General features: G+C 46.3%; 1 protein-coding gene across 4 annotated transcripts in view; it reads left to right on the top strand.

The window, feature by feature from the left end:
* The window catches only part of VPS26C (VPS26 endosomal protein sorting factor C), a 75,308-nt gene that overhangs the window by 24,152 nt on the left and 34,107 nt on the right, over nucleotides 1-17,049 (top strand). Inside the window, exon 8 of one of the 4 annotated variants that reach the window (XM_075911836.2) lies at nucleotides 1,030-2,432. The exons of 2 other annotated variants lie outside the window; for them this stretch is intronic. In XM_075911836.2, the coding sequence (XP_075767951.1) occupies nucleotides 1,030-1,112 (83 nt within the window). In that variant the 3' untranslated portion in view covers nucleotides 1,113-2,432. Of the gene's footprint in view, nucleotides 1-884; nucleotides 1,003-1,029; nucleotides 2,433-17,049 lie in introns of those variants that run through there. One more of the 4 variants, XM_075911830.2, reaches the window with a different exon arrangement.

The raw sequence follows: 17,049 nt of genomic DNA, 5'->3' as shown, positions 1-17,049 counted from the left end.
ATACTGTCTTTTTACTCTTAGTGGTTTTGTAATTATTTCTAGTTTAGAACTAAATTACAAACTGGTTCTGGCCAGGAAAACTCTCTGGGAGAAGCAGTTTAAAAGCAAATGTCTGTTTGCAGTGAGGATTAAATATGCATGAACATCCACACTTCTATTATCCCTTTCTGTCATCACTGACAAACCCACCATTCTCCCAGTCACTCAGGCCTGAAATTTGGGGGTTTTCTGTGACTTCAGTCTATTGATTCACAGCCAGGCCATATCCAAATCTGTCAGCTTCTTCTGTAGTGTTTCCAAGATGCAGTTGCTTCATCAATATCACAAAAACTCTTATCTAGGTCCTTATCTCCCCTCCTAAATATTACATTTGTCTTCCTCTTTCCTGACAACCACCTCAAATTTCCACTTAAGGACTTTCAAAATGTTGTTGCTAAACTCATCTTCATAATCCATAAATTCCTTCTTCTGAACTATTCCCTACATCACTCCTCCTTTTCCACTACATCAAGCTTCTTGTGCGCGCATTTAGGACTCTTCATAACTTAAATCCTCCCTACTTGATTACTTTTTGTATCTTAGTATCATCTCCAGTGCTCCACTAACTTTGATTATCCATTTTTGTGCTTATCTCATCAATGCTGTTCCTTTTTTATATGTGCAATACCCTCCTCCAAACAAATCCATTAAAACCATTACCTAAAATTCCTTCAAATTACTCCTCAAGATCTACTTCTTACTATGTCAACAGTAAATGATTAACTAATAATGGCTAGACAAGTGGCTACCACTAATGTAATTAGTCAGATCTTTTACGGAGCTACTTATATGCTGAAAAATAGGATTGAGACATTGGTCATTTCATAACGCCCTGTTTTCTACAGTGCTGAATCATCTAGCAACAGATAATTCCAGAAAATTAAAAACAGCTAGAAAGAGGTATCTAAGATGGTGGCAGCTAAGAGCAGGAGCCACCGATTGCTTCTACTGTACAATTTGAGTTAATACCACAGCTCTCTTTTCCTCTAGAGTTTGAAGTTAACGTTGTTGTCCTCCTGCATGATGATCACCTCATCACAGAGAATTTCCCACTGAAGCTCTGCAGAGTGTGAATATCCAAGGGAGAATCACTAATGGAGGAACAAGGACATTCTTCAGCTATTAAATGAAAATTCAGTTCAAGCATCTCTTTAGTTGAAGGACTAAAACATTTGCTCTTCTCACTATTGACTTGTGTTAGAAGGGAGTGCAGTTCTCTGTAACTCTCACCAATCTCTCTTCTGATAATATTAGCAAATGCACTTTTCTGCTGAGACTCCTACAACGCCTACCTTTCTCTCTCTCTCTCTCTCTCTCTCTCTCTCTCTCTCTTTTTTTTTTTTTTCCTCCTTAAGAACCCTTAAGGGGACGTTTTCTGCACATTCCTGTTATGTGCACAACACACACAGTATGTTTCTGTAATTAACACTTGTGCTAACTCTTTAAAGGGTCCTTATATCTAAACAGCTGACAGGCCTTGCTATGTATTGGCTTTGGAAGAAGAGATGGTGAGATTTGATGTTTCCTAAGTCGCCTCATCATATGGATACTGGGAGACCTAATGTTCAGGAAATGTTTTGAGATCATTGTTGAAAGTTGCTACAGAATTGCCAAATAGTATTACAGGATCAGCATCACACAAAGAATATGAAAGGGGAAAAAAAACTAAGAATGTTTGATATAGATTAGGAAGTGAATCCATTAATTATGGGAACAACCTCAAAGCTTCAGCTTTGAATTGTAACAAAGTAGATACAACTATGACACTGTAGTTAGCGTTGTCACTTATTTGTATAAGTTCTACTGCAGAGAGAGGCTAAGCTATTGACACAGGTTCTAGCTTGCAGTTGTGCCAGAACTCTGGCTCTTTAGACACTTCGTGATAATTTCTCTTCCCCCTACTATGGAGTTATGTACCTACAATCTAATTGTAGTGTGAAAATGTGGTTTACAGTGACAAAAGCATTAGATGAAAGCTACTATCAGTATGCCATATGTAGACTAGCTCATTCCTGTGCCAGACTTCATTGCAAGATAGAATACTTTGCTAAAGGCTGCATAAACATATTTGTTTTGGCCACCCCGGTTAATGTTTTGCTATACATCAAATACATAACTGTTCTAAGAGGCTTGAAAAACAGGAAACGTGCCAGGCATGGTGTAGGGGCTTTTTTGTTTACTATTGGCTGATAAAAGCCCTCCTCTTTTTTTTTCCCTCTTTTTTTTTCCCCCCCCCCTAAATTTGCACATCTTTATTATGAAGACATGCTTAAAATGCCAAGAACTAAACCAGATGACCATCTTGTTTTGGGGAGGTGGTGTAGGTTGAAATAATTATTTGTTGGATAATGTAAAGAAAAACATGAATAAAAGCAAAGTATGCTTTTTCTGAATGTAAATTTGCAAATTAAACCATAGAATCATAGAATACTAGGACTGGAAGGGACCTCGAGAGGTCGTGGAGTCCAGTCTCCTGCCCTCATGACAGGACCAAATACTGTCTAGACCATCTAACCTACTCTTGAGTATCTCCAGAGATGGGGATTCCACAATGTCCCTGGGCAATTTATTCCAGTGTTTGACTACCCTGGCAGTTAGGAACTTTTTCCTAATGTCCAATCTAAACCTCCCTTGTGGCAGTTTAAGCCCATTGCTTCCTGTTCTATCCTCAGAGGCCGAGATGAACAAGTTTTCTCCCTCCTCCTTATGACACTCTTTTAGATACCTGAAAACTGCTATCATGCCCCCCTCAATCTTCTCTTTTTTCTAAACTACACAAACCCAATTCCTTCAGCCTTCCCTCATAGGTCATGTTCTCTAGACCTTTAATCATTCTCGTTGCTCTTCTCTGGACCCTCTCCAATTTTTCCACATCTTTCTTGAAATGCGGTGCCCAGAACTGGACACAATACTCCAACTGAGGCCTAACCAGCACAGAGTAGAGCGGAAGAATGACTTCTCGTGTCTTGCTCACAAAACACCTGTTAATACATCCCAGAATCATGTTTGCTTTCTTTGCAACAGCATCACACTGCTGACTCATATTTAACTTGTGGTCCACTATAACCCCTAGATCCCTTTCTGCTGTACTTCTTCCCAGACTGTCGCTTCCCATTCTGTATGGCTACATCTACACTGGCACCCTTTTCTGGAAATGCTTAAAACGGAACAGTTTTCCGTTATAAGTATTTCCGGAAAAAGCGCATCTACATTGGCAGGATGCTTTTCCGGAAAAGCGTCCATGGCCAATGTAGATGCGCTTTTCCGGAAAAAAGCCCCAATTGTCATTTTCGCAATCGGGGCTTTTTTGCAGAAAAGACTACTGTGCTGTCTACCCTGGCCCTTTTCTGGAACAGTTTTTCCGGAAATGGACTTTTGCCCGAATGGGAGCAGCATAGTTTTTCTGGAAAAACACTGACAATTTTACAGTAGATCATCATTGCTTTTCCAGAAAAGCAAGCGGCCAGTGTAGACAGTTGGCAAGTTATTCCGGAAAAGCAGCTGCTTTTCCGGAATAAGTGGCCCACTGTAGACAGAGCCTATGTGTGAAACTGATTGTTCCTTCCTAAGTGGAGCACTTTGCATTTGACTTTATTAAACTTCATCCTGTTTACCTCAGATCATTTCTCCAATTTGTCCAGGTCATTTTGAATTATGACTGTATCTTCCAGATTAGTAGCAACCCCTCTCAGCTTGGTATCATCCGCAAACAATAAGCGTACTTGCTATACCAATATCTAAATTGTTGATGAAGATATTGAACAGTGCCAGTCCCAAAAACAGACTCCTGTGACACCCCACTTGTTATGCCTTTCCAGCAGGATTGTGAACTGTTAATAACTACTCTCTGAGGGTATGTCTACACTACCACCCTAGTTCGAACTAGGGTGGTTAATTTAGTCATTCGAAGTTGCAAATGAAGCCCGGGATTTAAATATCCCATGGAATGAGGTGTACCGGTAGTTCGAATTAGAAAGCCTAATTCGAACTACCTACTCCGTGCTGCGTGTAGCCGTGGGCACGGAGTCCGCACTGCCGGGGATTTAAAAATGGCGGCACCTGGCAAGATGCAAATGAAGCCCGGGATATTTAAATCCTGGGCTTTATTTGCAACTTCGAATGACTACATTAACCACCCTAGTTTGAACTAGGATGGTAGTGTAGACATACCCTCAGTTATCCAGCCACTTATGCACCCACTTTATAGTAGCCCCATCTAAGTTGTATTTACTTAGTTTATTGATAAGAATATCATGTGAGACCATATCAAATGCCTTACTAAAGTCTAGGAATACCACATCCACCACTTCTCCCTTATCCACAAGACTCGTTATCCTATTAAAGAAAGCTATCAGATTGGTTTGACATGATTGGTTCTTTACAAATCCATGCTGGCAGTTCCCTATGACCTTGCCACTTTCCAAGTGTTTACAGATGATTTCCTTAATTACTTCCTCCATTATCTTCCCTAGCACAGAAGTTAAACCTACTGGTCTGTAGTTTCCTGGGTTGTTCTTATTTCCCTTTTTATAGATGGGCACTATATTTGCCCTTTTCCAGTCCTCTGGAATCTCTCCTGTCTCCCATGATTTTCCAAAGATGATAGCTAGAGCCTCAGATAGCTCCTCTATCAGCTCCTTGGTATTCTAGGATGCATTTCATCAGGCCCTGGTGACTTGCAGGCATCTAACCTTTCTAGGTGATTTTTAACTTGTTCTTTTTTTATTTTACCTTCTAAAACTACCCCCTTCCCACTAGCATTCACTATGTTGGGCATTCCTACAGACTTCTTGGTAAAGACCGAAACAAAGAAGTCATTGAGCATCTCTGCTGTTTCCTGTTACTGTTTCTCCCTCCTCACTGACCAGTGGGCCTACCCTCTCCTTGGTCTTCCTCTTGCTTCTAATGTACTTGTTTCCCTTTATTCCCGTAGCTAGTTTGAGCTCATTCTATGCCTTTGCCTTTCTAATCTTGCCCCTGCATTCCTGTGCTGTTTGCCTATATTCATCCTTTGTAATTTGTCCTATATTCCATTTTTTATGATTCCTTTTTTATTTTTAGATCATTCAAGATCTCGTGGTTAAGCCAAGGCAGTCTTTTGTCATACTTTCTATCTTTGCGACACATCGGAATAGCTTGCTTTTGGGCCCTTAACAGTGTCCCTTTGAAAAACTGTCAACTCTCCTCAGTTGTTTTTCCTCCGTCTCAATTCCCATGGGACCTTACCTATCAGCTCTCTAAGCTTACCAAAATCCACCTTCCTGAAATCCATTCTCTATTTTGCTGTTCTCCCTTCTACCTTTCCTTAGCAGTGTGAACTCGATGATTTCATGATCACCATGAAACCATGTGGGGGCACTGCAGAATCAAAAAGCAGGCACCTAAAATGTCAACTCAATCGTAAGTAAAAACACTTGACAAAACATCTCTCCCTTCACCTAAAAGAAATGTTCTTAAATTTACCAAATTTTCAGGTGGATGTTTGGGCTAATGGCAAATTCCTTGTTCAGCAGTTTCCATATTTTAGGAATAAATACCTGAAATTCTAAAAATCTAGTTTAACAACTTACAGTATCAACCAAACACTAGGCCATGGAATAATTACAAAATCCTCTCCTTAGCCATAGTAGAAACAATGTTTGCATGAGCTCAGGAAATAGTATCACAGGGTCTATTTGGGGGAAAATGACATTAACTCACAGGCAGGATGATACTAGAGTCTAGATTGCCAGCTGGTCATCGTTACCAAAATGGCCATGTGAATTTACAGTTTTTCTGGTATCTTCTGTAAGCATTTAATTAACATCTAATGAAAACAACGTAAAAACAATATCAATCCTGTATTTAGTTTAGGATGCACTTGCATTGTATCTTATATTCTCACAGCAGGAACAGTTGATCTGCACCCTCTAACACACAAATATACCAAACTAGATCATCCCACTGACGTTCTTGTTCAGTTGTGACACCTATTGGAGTATGCGTGTGAGGAAAAAATCTGTGAAGACTACAGTTCTTATATTAAGAGACATGTTCAGGCTCTCGTGGGGTATGTCTACACTACAGCGTTAATTCAAGTTATCTTAATTTGAACTAGTTAATTCACATTAAGCTCATTTGAATTAACACATCTACACAAATACAGTTTGAACTAGCATTTTGCTATTTCAAAATAGCACAGCCACAGTCAGTGGACCCTGAATCGGAGTTAAGGCTGGCCGGAACCAGTACTGGCAGAGCACCAGGTCAGGACTTACTGTGTGTGGCTGGTGCCTGAGGCTATGTGAGGTCTGTGCTTAGAGGGACCCTATCCCCACCCCAGACAGACAGTTCTCAGGTTTCCCTGCTTGCTTGTCTACTTTGATGATGGACAGCAAAGCATTTGTGTCTTTGCGTGCTCTGCTTGCCCTCACTCGGGACCCCACAGCATTCTGCCACTGGGAGCCAGAGCTGCCTTTGGGCACACTGGTGCATCCTGTGGATGTGTTACCATCAGCCTAGCTGCACTTGCTGCAGGCTGCCAGCGGGCAGGTCCATGGGGAGGCTGTCAGTATCCAGGGGACCCTGCGGGAGAGCTTCTGCCCTGAGGAGCACTAACAGTCTCCCTGGTCTGCCCCAGTGGGGGCTCGTGCCCCATTCCTCCCTCACATCCTTCCACTTACTCCTCCTTAGCCCCCCTTCCTGATGTAAAATAAAATACACTTTTTTCAAAAATAGAGACTCTGTTTAACAAAATGGCGGGGGGGACTGAACCTGGGGGGATACTGGGGAAAGGAGATGGGAGGGAAGGAGCTGGAAGGGGGAAGCAAGAGGAGGAAGGGGGAGGGGAAGCTCAGTGCTCGGGGTGGGGGTCTTGTTGGGCCACATGTCTCACAGCACAGCGGGTGCGGGGGCCTTGGCATCCCTGGGGGGAAGGGGAGGAGGGTGTAGAGGTTGAGGTGGGGGGTTTGGAGATTGAGGGGGAGAAGTGGGAGGAGGAATGGTAGCTTGGGGGGCAGCACGCTCTGCACCAGGGACTGCAGATGTGTTCAGATGGCACGATCCTGGGCAAGCAGTTCCCTCCGGAACTCCCGTTCTTCCTGTGCCCGCTGCTCCATGACATGGGTCAGGGCTCGCTGGGCCCCCAGGTGCTACTATCAATACCTTGCAGCGTTGCGGTCATCCTGTGGAGCCCTCAGGTGTGGGAGGATGTCCCGGGCAGGGTGATGCACCCTGCACATGCAGCTGGTGCAGCTATAGAGAAAAAAGTGGTCAGTTCTCCCTGGGGACAGTGGGTGAAGCCCAGCCCCCACTTCCCCTCCCCACCCCCATCCCCCCCGGGAGGTGAGGGTGACTGTGCCCTGCACCGTCAGAGCTGCTGTGCTTGCACAGAGGCCATGGTCGGAATGTCCAGCTATCCCTGGGAGTGGGAGCTGCCCCGAGACCCCTGTGCTGTGTATACTGTGGGTGAAGTGTGTGTGTGTGGGGGGGGAGAGATGTTAGAGGGGGCTTGTGAAGGGAGAGCGTCCTGCTGTGTCCTGCCCCAGGGTCTGGAGTGTGTCAGGTCTCTTCACCCATGCGTGTGACTATCAGGCCATGGCCCGTGTGGCACGCAGCTGGAGCCACCTGCCCACGGGTGGCATGGCACGTGCTTGCACGTGCACAGGTTGCTGCATGATCCATGGTAAGCAAGGCCCACGCATGCGGTCCCTGGTCTTCCTTTGCCCCCCTCACCTCCGGGAAGGGGAGTGATGGCACTTACATGGTGTGGCATCCCCAGAAGACCCTGCTGACTCCACAGGTGGGACTGCTTCGGGGTCCTGGCTCGCTGCCCCCCTGGGGTGGCACAGACCGCCCCCCCATGATGCGGTCCAGTGCCTTGAAGTAGGGGCAGGTGTCTGCCCCTGCTAAGGAGCTGCCCCAAGTGTCCCTGGCATACACCTGCCGCAACTCTTTAATTTTTTGGCGCACCTGCTCCTGGGTGCGCCTGTGGCCTTTCTGGGCCATGGTGGCCGCTATGCGGCCGTACATGGCTGCGTTCCTCCATCTAGTGCGGAGATCATGGACATTGGGAGCCTCAATGAGGTCCATAATCTCCTCACTAGTCCAGGAGGGAGCACAGCGTCTACGACCTCTGGCTGGCTCCTGGGTGCTGGGGGACTAGGCGGGGGGATGGCTGGCTGGCTGGCACTGGCCGCCTGGCTCATGGTGGGGCCACTGGGTCAGGGGCAGAGACTGCTGGCAGGCCTGAATCTGGCATGTGCAGTCTGGCCAGAGTCTACCCCTTTAAAGGCTCTGGGGCTGAGGGAGAGGAGAGGAGTTTTCCTGGTTTGGCCCAGAGTGGCCACCAGGGAAAACTGGGAAAGTCTGGAGGCCAGCTAATTTGAAATAAGCATCTACACAGCACTTATTTCGAATTAGCTATTTCAAATTTGACGTTACTCCTCGTAGAATGAGGTTTACCAAATTCTAATTAAGCGCTCTGCTATTTCGATTTTATTTCGAAATAGCAGTTTGCCTGTATAGACGCTCTTAAAGTTAATTTGAAATAACAGCTGTTATTTCGAATTAACTTTGCAGTGTAGACATACCCTTGGAGAGGATGTCATGTTAAAGCTCCTAGCTAATCTTGCTACATGGATGATAACCTTTGCACTCGTAATATCAATGTAATGGAAGGAACACTATATGGTCTCTATTCCAAGAAAAGTAAGACCCACATTTCCTAAGCCCATACTGTTTATTGTGGTTGATAGTAAATGTAGGCATTTTTAGTAAGCATTAATTTAGGCTATCAATTTCAAAGTTCAGTTTTAAATAATTTTGAGGTTATTAAAAAGTAAACCTCAATTTAATTTAATTCCAGGCAATCTAATTTAAAAAAAAAATTTAATCAGTGTTTATCTGCACCGCTGGCAACTATACTTAAGGAGTATCGCTGGGTAAACGTTGAAAATTATGCGGCTTTCTTTGGTGGGGGCAGGGAGTAGTTGTGTTTGTGACTATATGATGCTTTGTTGGTACAGTGCAGAAGAAACGTTAAGTTAGAAAACTAAAGAAAATTCACCAAATTCTTATATAGATTTGCCCGAGTCGGTGTAAATGCTTCTCTAGTGCCATCTTTGAGAAGAAAAATTAATTCACTCTTTTTTAAGGAAGTGAGATATGAGCTTAGGGAAGTATTTGCACTGACTGACTGCCGAATGTTAAATTTACGGAGAGCGATACACTGTGGGGAGATTTTTGCTTCACTGTACTAAGGTTGGTTTGCATAGAGACGCAATTATTTCCAGCATCACAGTTACCTCTGGAATTTCAAATACTCATTACAAATGAAAGAGCCATGCCCCAGCAAAGGAAATGTGCAAGGGCTGCCTCTTCAAAGGCAACATGTCTCTGCGGGCAATAATTTTTGATGAGGGGGGGCCACTCCCAGACTTTGTTAAATAGTCAAGGGCCTCTAATGGAGGTGGGTGGGGTCCTGGATGGAGGCTGGCTGCAGAAGGGAGCTCATGGTAGGATGGAGGTATAGGTTCTGAGAGAGAGTTGGGGGAAGGAGGGAGTTGTGGCCCTAGGGCAGGAATTGGGTGCTGAGAGGGAGTGGCAGGCGCAGGCTCTGGCTGGCAGATGCTTACCCTAGCCGGCTCCCTGTCAGCAACCCAGTGGGCCCCTCAGACAGGCTCTCTTCCTGTTACATCTCTGCTCACCACTCAGAAGGGGCCAGCAGCTGGGGCCATGTGCGTGTCTGTGCCATGCACCCCAGGAATAGGGGGTCTCTACATGCTGTGCTGCTTGTGCTGCAAGCATATGTCAGGCAACTCCCATTGGCCAATTCTCAGCCAATGAGAGCTGCGAGATTATGCTGGGGGCAAAGCCTCTGACTCCACTCCCAGGATCGTACAACATGCTAGATGTGTATAGCTCCTGCACTCCACTGCTTTGATCATCATGTAGGGGCATGGCCGGCAGAGAGCCTTCCTCAGCATCCTGCTGGGCTGCGGGCCAGATCTGGTGGTTTGACTGGCCAGTTTTGGCTCGTGGGCCATACTTTGCCCATCCCTGACCTGAAATAAACTTTTAAAGTGATGAAACAGAATTAAAGTAGTATGTGATTTTTGTCTTATCTTGCTAACATATACTGGACATTGCCTGTCCTGTGGAAGACATGGTGGACACAAGCAAATTGTGACCATTCAGTCCCCAGGCGGCAGCAGGAGGAGACTGGAGAAGAAGTTAGTCGCCAGCCACTGTCCAGTTTGCTACGGTAATTCTTCAGTTACACTTCCCTGAGGAGGAGCAGCAGCAGCACTCTGAAGAGGGAGTGTTGATCAGATCATGCTGCTGGGATTTCACATCTAGTAGAGTAGCCATCTTGCGAGTCCAAAGTTACAGCTGCGGGAAGTGTGTGTGCGTGCATTGTTCTACTGGAGCTGAGAGAAGGGAGAGGGATTTCTCAGAAAAAAGTGGCCAGCTATGCATAACATGGATCTTTAGAAAGACTGCTTCCCACTACTATAGAGACAGCACTCATAATGCAGAATCCTTAACAGGGGTTGTTAATGTTCCTCTCAGGCTTTGTCTACACGGCAGCGTTTTTGCGCAAGAAACTTTTTGCGGAAGAGATATTCTGCAAAAACTTCTTGTGCAAAAGCGCATCAGAAAAGCGATGTGCTTTTGCGCAATAGACCGTCCACACTGCATGGACGCTCTTGCGCATGAAAGAAGTTACTAACCTTGTGCAGGAACGATGGTTCTTCAAGATGCGTGTCCCCGTGGGTGCTCCACTGTAAGTGTTGGGCTTGTCCCGGGGCTGCAGATCAGAGATCTTTTTTCAGCCATAGTCTTCTGGACTGTGCATACACGATGCGTGTCTCATGCCTTTCACGCTGTTTCTGTGTGTGCGGTCTGGCTTCTGCCAGTTCCTTCTGATCCTCTGGGGTCTGAAAGACACAATAAACAAGGTACTCCGAAGAGGGGAAAAGGGTGGGTCGTGGAGCACCCACGGGGACGTGCATCTCGAAGAACCATCATTACTGCACAAGGTGAGTAACTTCTTCTTCAAGCAGTGTCTCTCGGGGTGTTCCACTGTACGTGAGTTCACAGCAGTAGCCTACTTAAAAGGAGGCAGGATTCTGAGTTATCACCCTGCTGCTGTGGAGAGGACAGCTGAAGCAACTGCTGCGTGAGTCATAAGGAGGTTAGGTATAGCGTAGTGTTTAGCGAATGTAAAGCTGGAAGACCATGTAGCTGCTCGGCAAATATCTTGTAGGGGAACTCCCTTGAGGAAGGCACTTGAAGGTGCCATCGCCCTCGTTAAGTGGGCCCTCAGAGCGTGTGGAAGAGGCTTATTCTGTAGCGAGTAACATTGTGTAATAAATGTGACGATGAGTCTGGATATGCGCTGTGCCGACAAAGGATGGCCTTTGGAACATTCTACAGTGGATAATAGGAGGCTCTATGACTTTCGAAAGCACCATGTCCTGTCAATGTAGAACGCTAATGCTCGATGGACATCCAAGGTATGGAGATGTGCATGTGGTGCCGAGAAATGTGGCTTAGGGTAGAATGTGGGAAGAACTATTTATTGGTTCATTTATGTGAAGCTCTGAATTAATCTTTGGTAGAAAGGCTGGTTGAGGGCACAGTATTACTCCCTGGGGGATAAATATTGTGTAAGGTGGTGTTGCCGAGAGGGCGGATATTTCCCCAACCCTCTGTACTGAAGTTATTGGCAACAGAAAAACCATCTTCATGGTCAAGGTGGATAAGTCACAAGTTGCCAAGGGCTCGAAAGCGGGTCGCATTAAGGCATCCAAAACTAGGTCCAGGTTCCAAAGGTCCTCAGGCTGCCTGTAGCATGGGAAGAGATTAACCAACCCTTTAATAAATCTCTTTGTCATTGGGTGGGGAAAAAACGGAATAGCCATCCACAGACTGATGAAAGGCAGTGATTGCTGCAATATGTACCTTAAGAAAGGAGAATGCAAGGCCAGAATGTTTGAGATCTAAAAGATAGTCCAAAATGCGGTGAATAGGGGTTCAAGTTTGCGGTGGAACACCATGAACAGAAGTGTCGCCATTTGTGCAGGTAAGTGTTGTATGTATTGGATCTTCTACTATGTAACAGAACGTGTTTGACAGCTTGGGAACAACTCATCTCTGTTGGAACCAACTCAGTACCATGCTGTCAGAGCAAGGTGGTCGAGTTGAGGGTGTATCAAGCGCCTGTGGTTCTGTGTCAGCAAGTCAAGACATTTGGGAAGATGATATGAAGGGTGGACCAACATGCAAAACAGGTAAGGGAACCACATCTGTCATGGCCAGAAGGGGACTATCAGTATTACTCTGGCTCCTTCAATTGCTATCTTCCCCAGGACTTTGGGAATGAGAGGAGTAGGTGGAAAGGCGTATAGAATGTGGTGGCTCCAGTCGCATAGGAGAGCATCCCCCCATGATCTTTCTTCCGATTCTGGCTTTTGAGCAGTATTGAGGGCACTTCGTGCTGCGACACGTGGTGAAGAGATCTATAGATGGATATCCCCAGCGGTGGAATAGGGTATGGAGCACATTTTGGTGCAATTTCCATATGTGATTTGTTGAGAAATGCCTGCTGAGGGCATTGGCTGTGACGTTCTGCTTGCCATGGAGGTAAGCTGCGATAATCGTAACTTTGTGTTGGTTGTAGCAATTCCATAATTGCATTGCCTCTGTGCAAAGGGATCGGGATTGAGCCCCACCTTGTCTATGTAGTATACCATTGTCATATTGTCGGTAAGGACACGAATGACATGACCACGGACCAGGGGAAGGAAGTGCTGGCAGGCATTGAAGACTGCCTGCAACTTGAGTAGATTAATATGTTGCAAGGACTCCTGAGCAGACCAGTGTCCTTGGATTTGTTGGTCTTGTAGATGGGCACCCCTTCCTAGCAGGACGCATCGGTGGTAAGTTGCATAGTTGGTTGAGGTCAGTGAAAGGGTATTCTGTCCATCAAGTTGTCGGGGATAGTCCACCATGCTAATGATTCTTTTACATAACAAGGTACAATGACCTTTCTGTGGACATCGTGACTGTTTGGCATATATATCAAAGCAATCCAATGTTGAAGGCAGCTGAAGTGCAACCTTGCATGTGCTACAACGTATGTCTTACATGCCAGGCGCCTCATGAGTTGTAGGCAGGTAAGTATAAAGGTTCTGGGACTGGTGGAGAGAACCTGTATCAGGTCTTGAATAGCCTGGAACCTGTTTGTTGATAAATATGTGTGAGCCATGGCAGAGTTGAGGCGTGCACCTATAAATTCTATGGACTGTTGAGGCATCATGGATGACTTTGCAATGTTGATTATAAGACCAAATGCTTCGAATACGGTTCTTGTTATGTTGGTAGCCTGAAGTGCTTCGTCAAAAGAAGGTGCTCCAATCAGGCAGTCGTCGAGCTAAGGGAATAGGATGATTCCCACGCGCCGTAAGTAAGCTGTCACTACCGCCAGTGTCTTCGAGAAAACCCTGGGGGCTGATGAAAGAACGAAAGGCAGAACTTTGTACTAGAAATACTCTGAACTGACTTGAAAACGTAGAAAATGCCACTGAGCTGGGTGAACGGTCACATGAAAATAGGCATCCTGCAGGTCGAGGGATGTAAACCAATCTCCAGGGTCACCATCTTGAAGCATTGTTTGCGAAGGTACCGATTTAGTCGTCAAAGGTCATCACTTGTTTTAAGAGAGACTCGTGAGATGAGTCCCTGAAGAGAGACGGGAATGGAGAGGTGGGAGGAGGAAGTGAAATAAAAGGGATGGTGTAGCCAACACAATTAGCTGTAGGACCCATTGGTCGGTGGTGATATAGGCCCATCGTTGGTGGACTGGCCTCAGCTGATGGTGAAAAAGTGCATTTGTGGCATGATGGTGAATGGCCAGCAGAATGGTCTGCAGTCCCTTGACCGAGGTGTCAAACCTGCTGTCTGGTGTTCTGTTGATTAGGCGGTCTAATTTGTGGTTGTCTTTTCTGCTGCCTTTGTCTGTTGCGTTGATGTTCCTGTTGTCTATACTGAGGTGTGAGAATGGCCTTTGTTTCTGGTAGGGCATATATCATTTCTGACGATAAGGCTGTGTATATGTGCCCACAGTCCTAAGTGTAGTCCTGGAGTCCTTATCAGAATGGAGAACTTGGTCAGTCTCTTCCACGAAAAGACTCTGCCTGTCAAAGGGGAGGTCCTTGACCTTTGACAGGAGGTCCTTTGGTACTGCTGCTTGCTGAAGCCATGACGTTCTGCGCATGACCACCGATGTGGCTGTGGTTTGTGCTGCCATAGCTGCGGTATCAAGGGCTATGTGGTGAGCTGTCTGGAAAGCCATATATCCTTCCTGTACTACTGCCCTGAGTACTTCACACTTACTATCTGGCAGATGTTCTGGAAGTGGAACCAATTTCGAATAGTTATCAAAATTGTGATTGGCCAGGAGCACGGCATAATTGGCCATCCTTTAAGTTAATGTGGCGTATGAGTAGACTTACCATCCAAAGAGATCTAGATGCTTGCTTTCCTTGTCATTGTTGCTGCCCTTGCACTGAGGAGCTTTAGCCCTCTGTTGTGCTGCATCCACAAGAAGAGAATTTGGTTGTGGATGTGTAAAGAGGAATTCCATGCCCTTAGTAGGAACCAAGTATTTCTTGTCTGCTTTCGTATTTGTAGCGGGGGTTGAGGCTGGTGTCTGCCACATATCATCTGCTATTTCTAAAATCTCATCAAGTGTGAGGGCGACTTTCAAACTCTGGTTTCTTAATAAACTATGCTGTTTTTGTTGGACCTCAGAGTGTTGCACCTGTTGGCTATCAGCAACTCTCTTGAATAATTCTTGAAACCGGTCAGATGTCGTCAGTGGGAGATGCGTCACTGGGGAAGATGGTGTCATCTGGTGACGAGGATAAGTTGTCTGTAGGGTAGTGTCCTTGTGGCTCCTCATGGTCTGACAGCTGGCCTTATTCTGGTTCCAACTGGTGAGGAACGGGATGTGGCTGGAGGGGTGGGGGGAAGGAGATTCCAATTGGAGTGGGAGGTCTTGTTGCTGATGGAGCTGGAGAATTTGTCCGGTTGCCTGAGGTGCAAGGTTGCTGACAGGAAGGCGATCTTATCGTGTCGCACCATGGAGTGTATGAAAGAGGTCTGTGATAATAGTGGTGATATCTGTGTGGTCTATCATAGTGGCATGCGCGAGGTGGAGAATGTCGAGGGGAGTATCTACCTCTGTGAGGATCGTGGTGTCTGCAGGAGGAGGAGAGTGTAAGTGATTGCGACCTGCCTCTTGAATGAATCTCGGTGCCGATGATGATAATGAGGCGAAGTGTAAGATGGTGAATAGTAACTGCCTCATGGGCTGGTGCCTAGGTGAATAATCAGATGGAAAGGATTGAGCTGGAGACAGAGAAGGTGGTTCTGGAAAAAATTCAGTGTGTTCCGGACTGGGTGAAGGTGTTGGCAGCTTGCATGATTTTTGGCATGCTTTCATTGGCACGGGTGACTGTTCAGGTGATGATGCCGGTGTCAAGGTTTGCGTTGGTGCCAGTTGCATGGTTGTGTGCAAAGTAGGTGTTGGCAATGAGCAGTGCCGTGGAGCCGACTGTGTGGCTGATGCTGACACTTGGTGGCACACCGGTGCTGATATAGTCAGTGCTGGGGAATCTGGTGCCGTAGGCACTAGTGGTGGCAAAGTCGTCGTTGGTGCCAGCAACGTATATGTCCTTTGTGCCAATTTTGGCGCCGGTTCAGGGCTTGGTGCCAGGTGAGTTGCAGCAGCGGTTTTTGGTGCCTAATCTCTGGGAGGTGCTGGATTTGGCGCCGAGATACTCGGGCCCTGCTTGTGTGTATTGAGTCAGCGGATGATAGCCATGTCCAATGTGCCCAGTTTGTCCCATGCTAACGCAAGTCGGGGGCAAGGAACATGAGGGAAAAGGCCTCCTCTTTGCGTGGGCAGTCTTAGGCGAAGCCGGTTGACATTTGGTGGTTCCGGCCGATTCAGGGGGTTGGAAGGAATCAGTCTCAGACGACTGTAACGCTTTATCAAATAATAGCATTTTCAGCCTCATCTCCCTGTCTTACCTAGCTCACGCCATGTTTCGAATAGTGGGGACATTTTTGTGGAATATGTCCCTTACCCAGGCACCGTATGCAGAGTGAATGCCTGTCTGAGGTGAGCATGGGCTCGCAGCATGTGCCACACTTTTTAAAACCAGGGGAGCCAGGCATGGCTCAATCGGAGATCTTCTGTTCTCTAATTGAAGGAGAGAACTAGCCAAGCTACGAATATTACTATATATACAGTAGACTTCCGATAATCTGGCACCTTTGGGATCTAGGTGGTGCCGGATTATCGGATATGCTAGAGTATCAGGAGGTACTGCATACTCCCAACCCAATCCTGCTCCCACTCCCCGCAACCTTATGCTTGGGTCCCGGAGCCACCAGTAGACGCGAGTCTCCCTCCAGGCACTGGGACACGTACTCTGAGTGGCTGGCTTTTCAATGAGCTGGCCAGGACGCCATGCGTAACCCAATCCCCCTCCGCTTCCCCAGAGCCAAACACCTCCACTCCCTGTTGTAACCCACGTGAGAGCGGCTGACCTGAGCAGTTCCGGGTTCCATCCCAGTTCCGTCAGGAGCGCTTGCCATTTTGATGCCAGACTATCGGGAGTGCTGGATAATTGGGTGTTGGACTATTGGAGTTTTACTGTATATTTTTTAAACGATGTTAACACTAGAACAAACTAACTGACTACAACTGTAACAACTAATAACTATACTACTAACTAACAACAAACAATTTCTTCTCTCAATCCCTGACAGGATTTAACGAGAGAGCGTTCACTCCATTCGCGGTCAGGAGGAACTGGCGGAGAATCAAAAGCCCTCTGTCCTGTCGATTTACTGTATTTTTTGTGCAAAAACACACTTGAGGTGTGGACGCTCCGCTGGTTTTTGCGCAAAAACCTTGTAGTGTAGACAAAGCCTCATTGTCTCTGTGTATGCCTC

The sequence above is a fragment of the Pelodiscus sinensis genome, chromosome 1, assembly GCF_052426305.1.
Source record: "Pelodiscus sinensis isolate ZL-2025 chromosome 1, ASM5242630v1, whole genome shotgun sequence".
Taxonomy (NCBI): Eukaryota; Metazoa; Chordata; order Testudines; family Trionychidae; genus Pelodiscus; species Pelodiscus sinensis.
The sequence above is the reverse complement of the archived record's forward strand: the minus strand, read 5'-3'. Positions and strand labels throughout refer to the sequence as shown.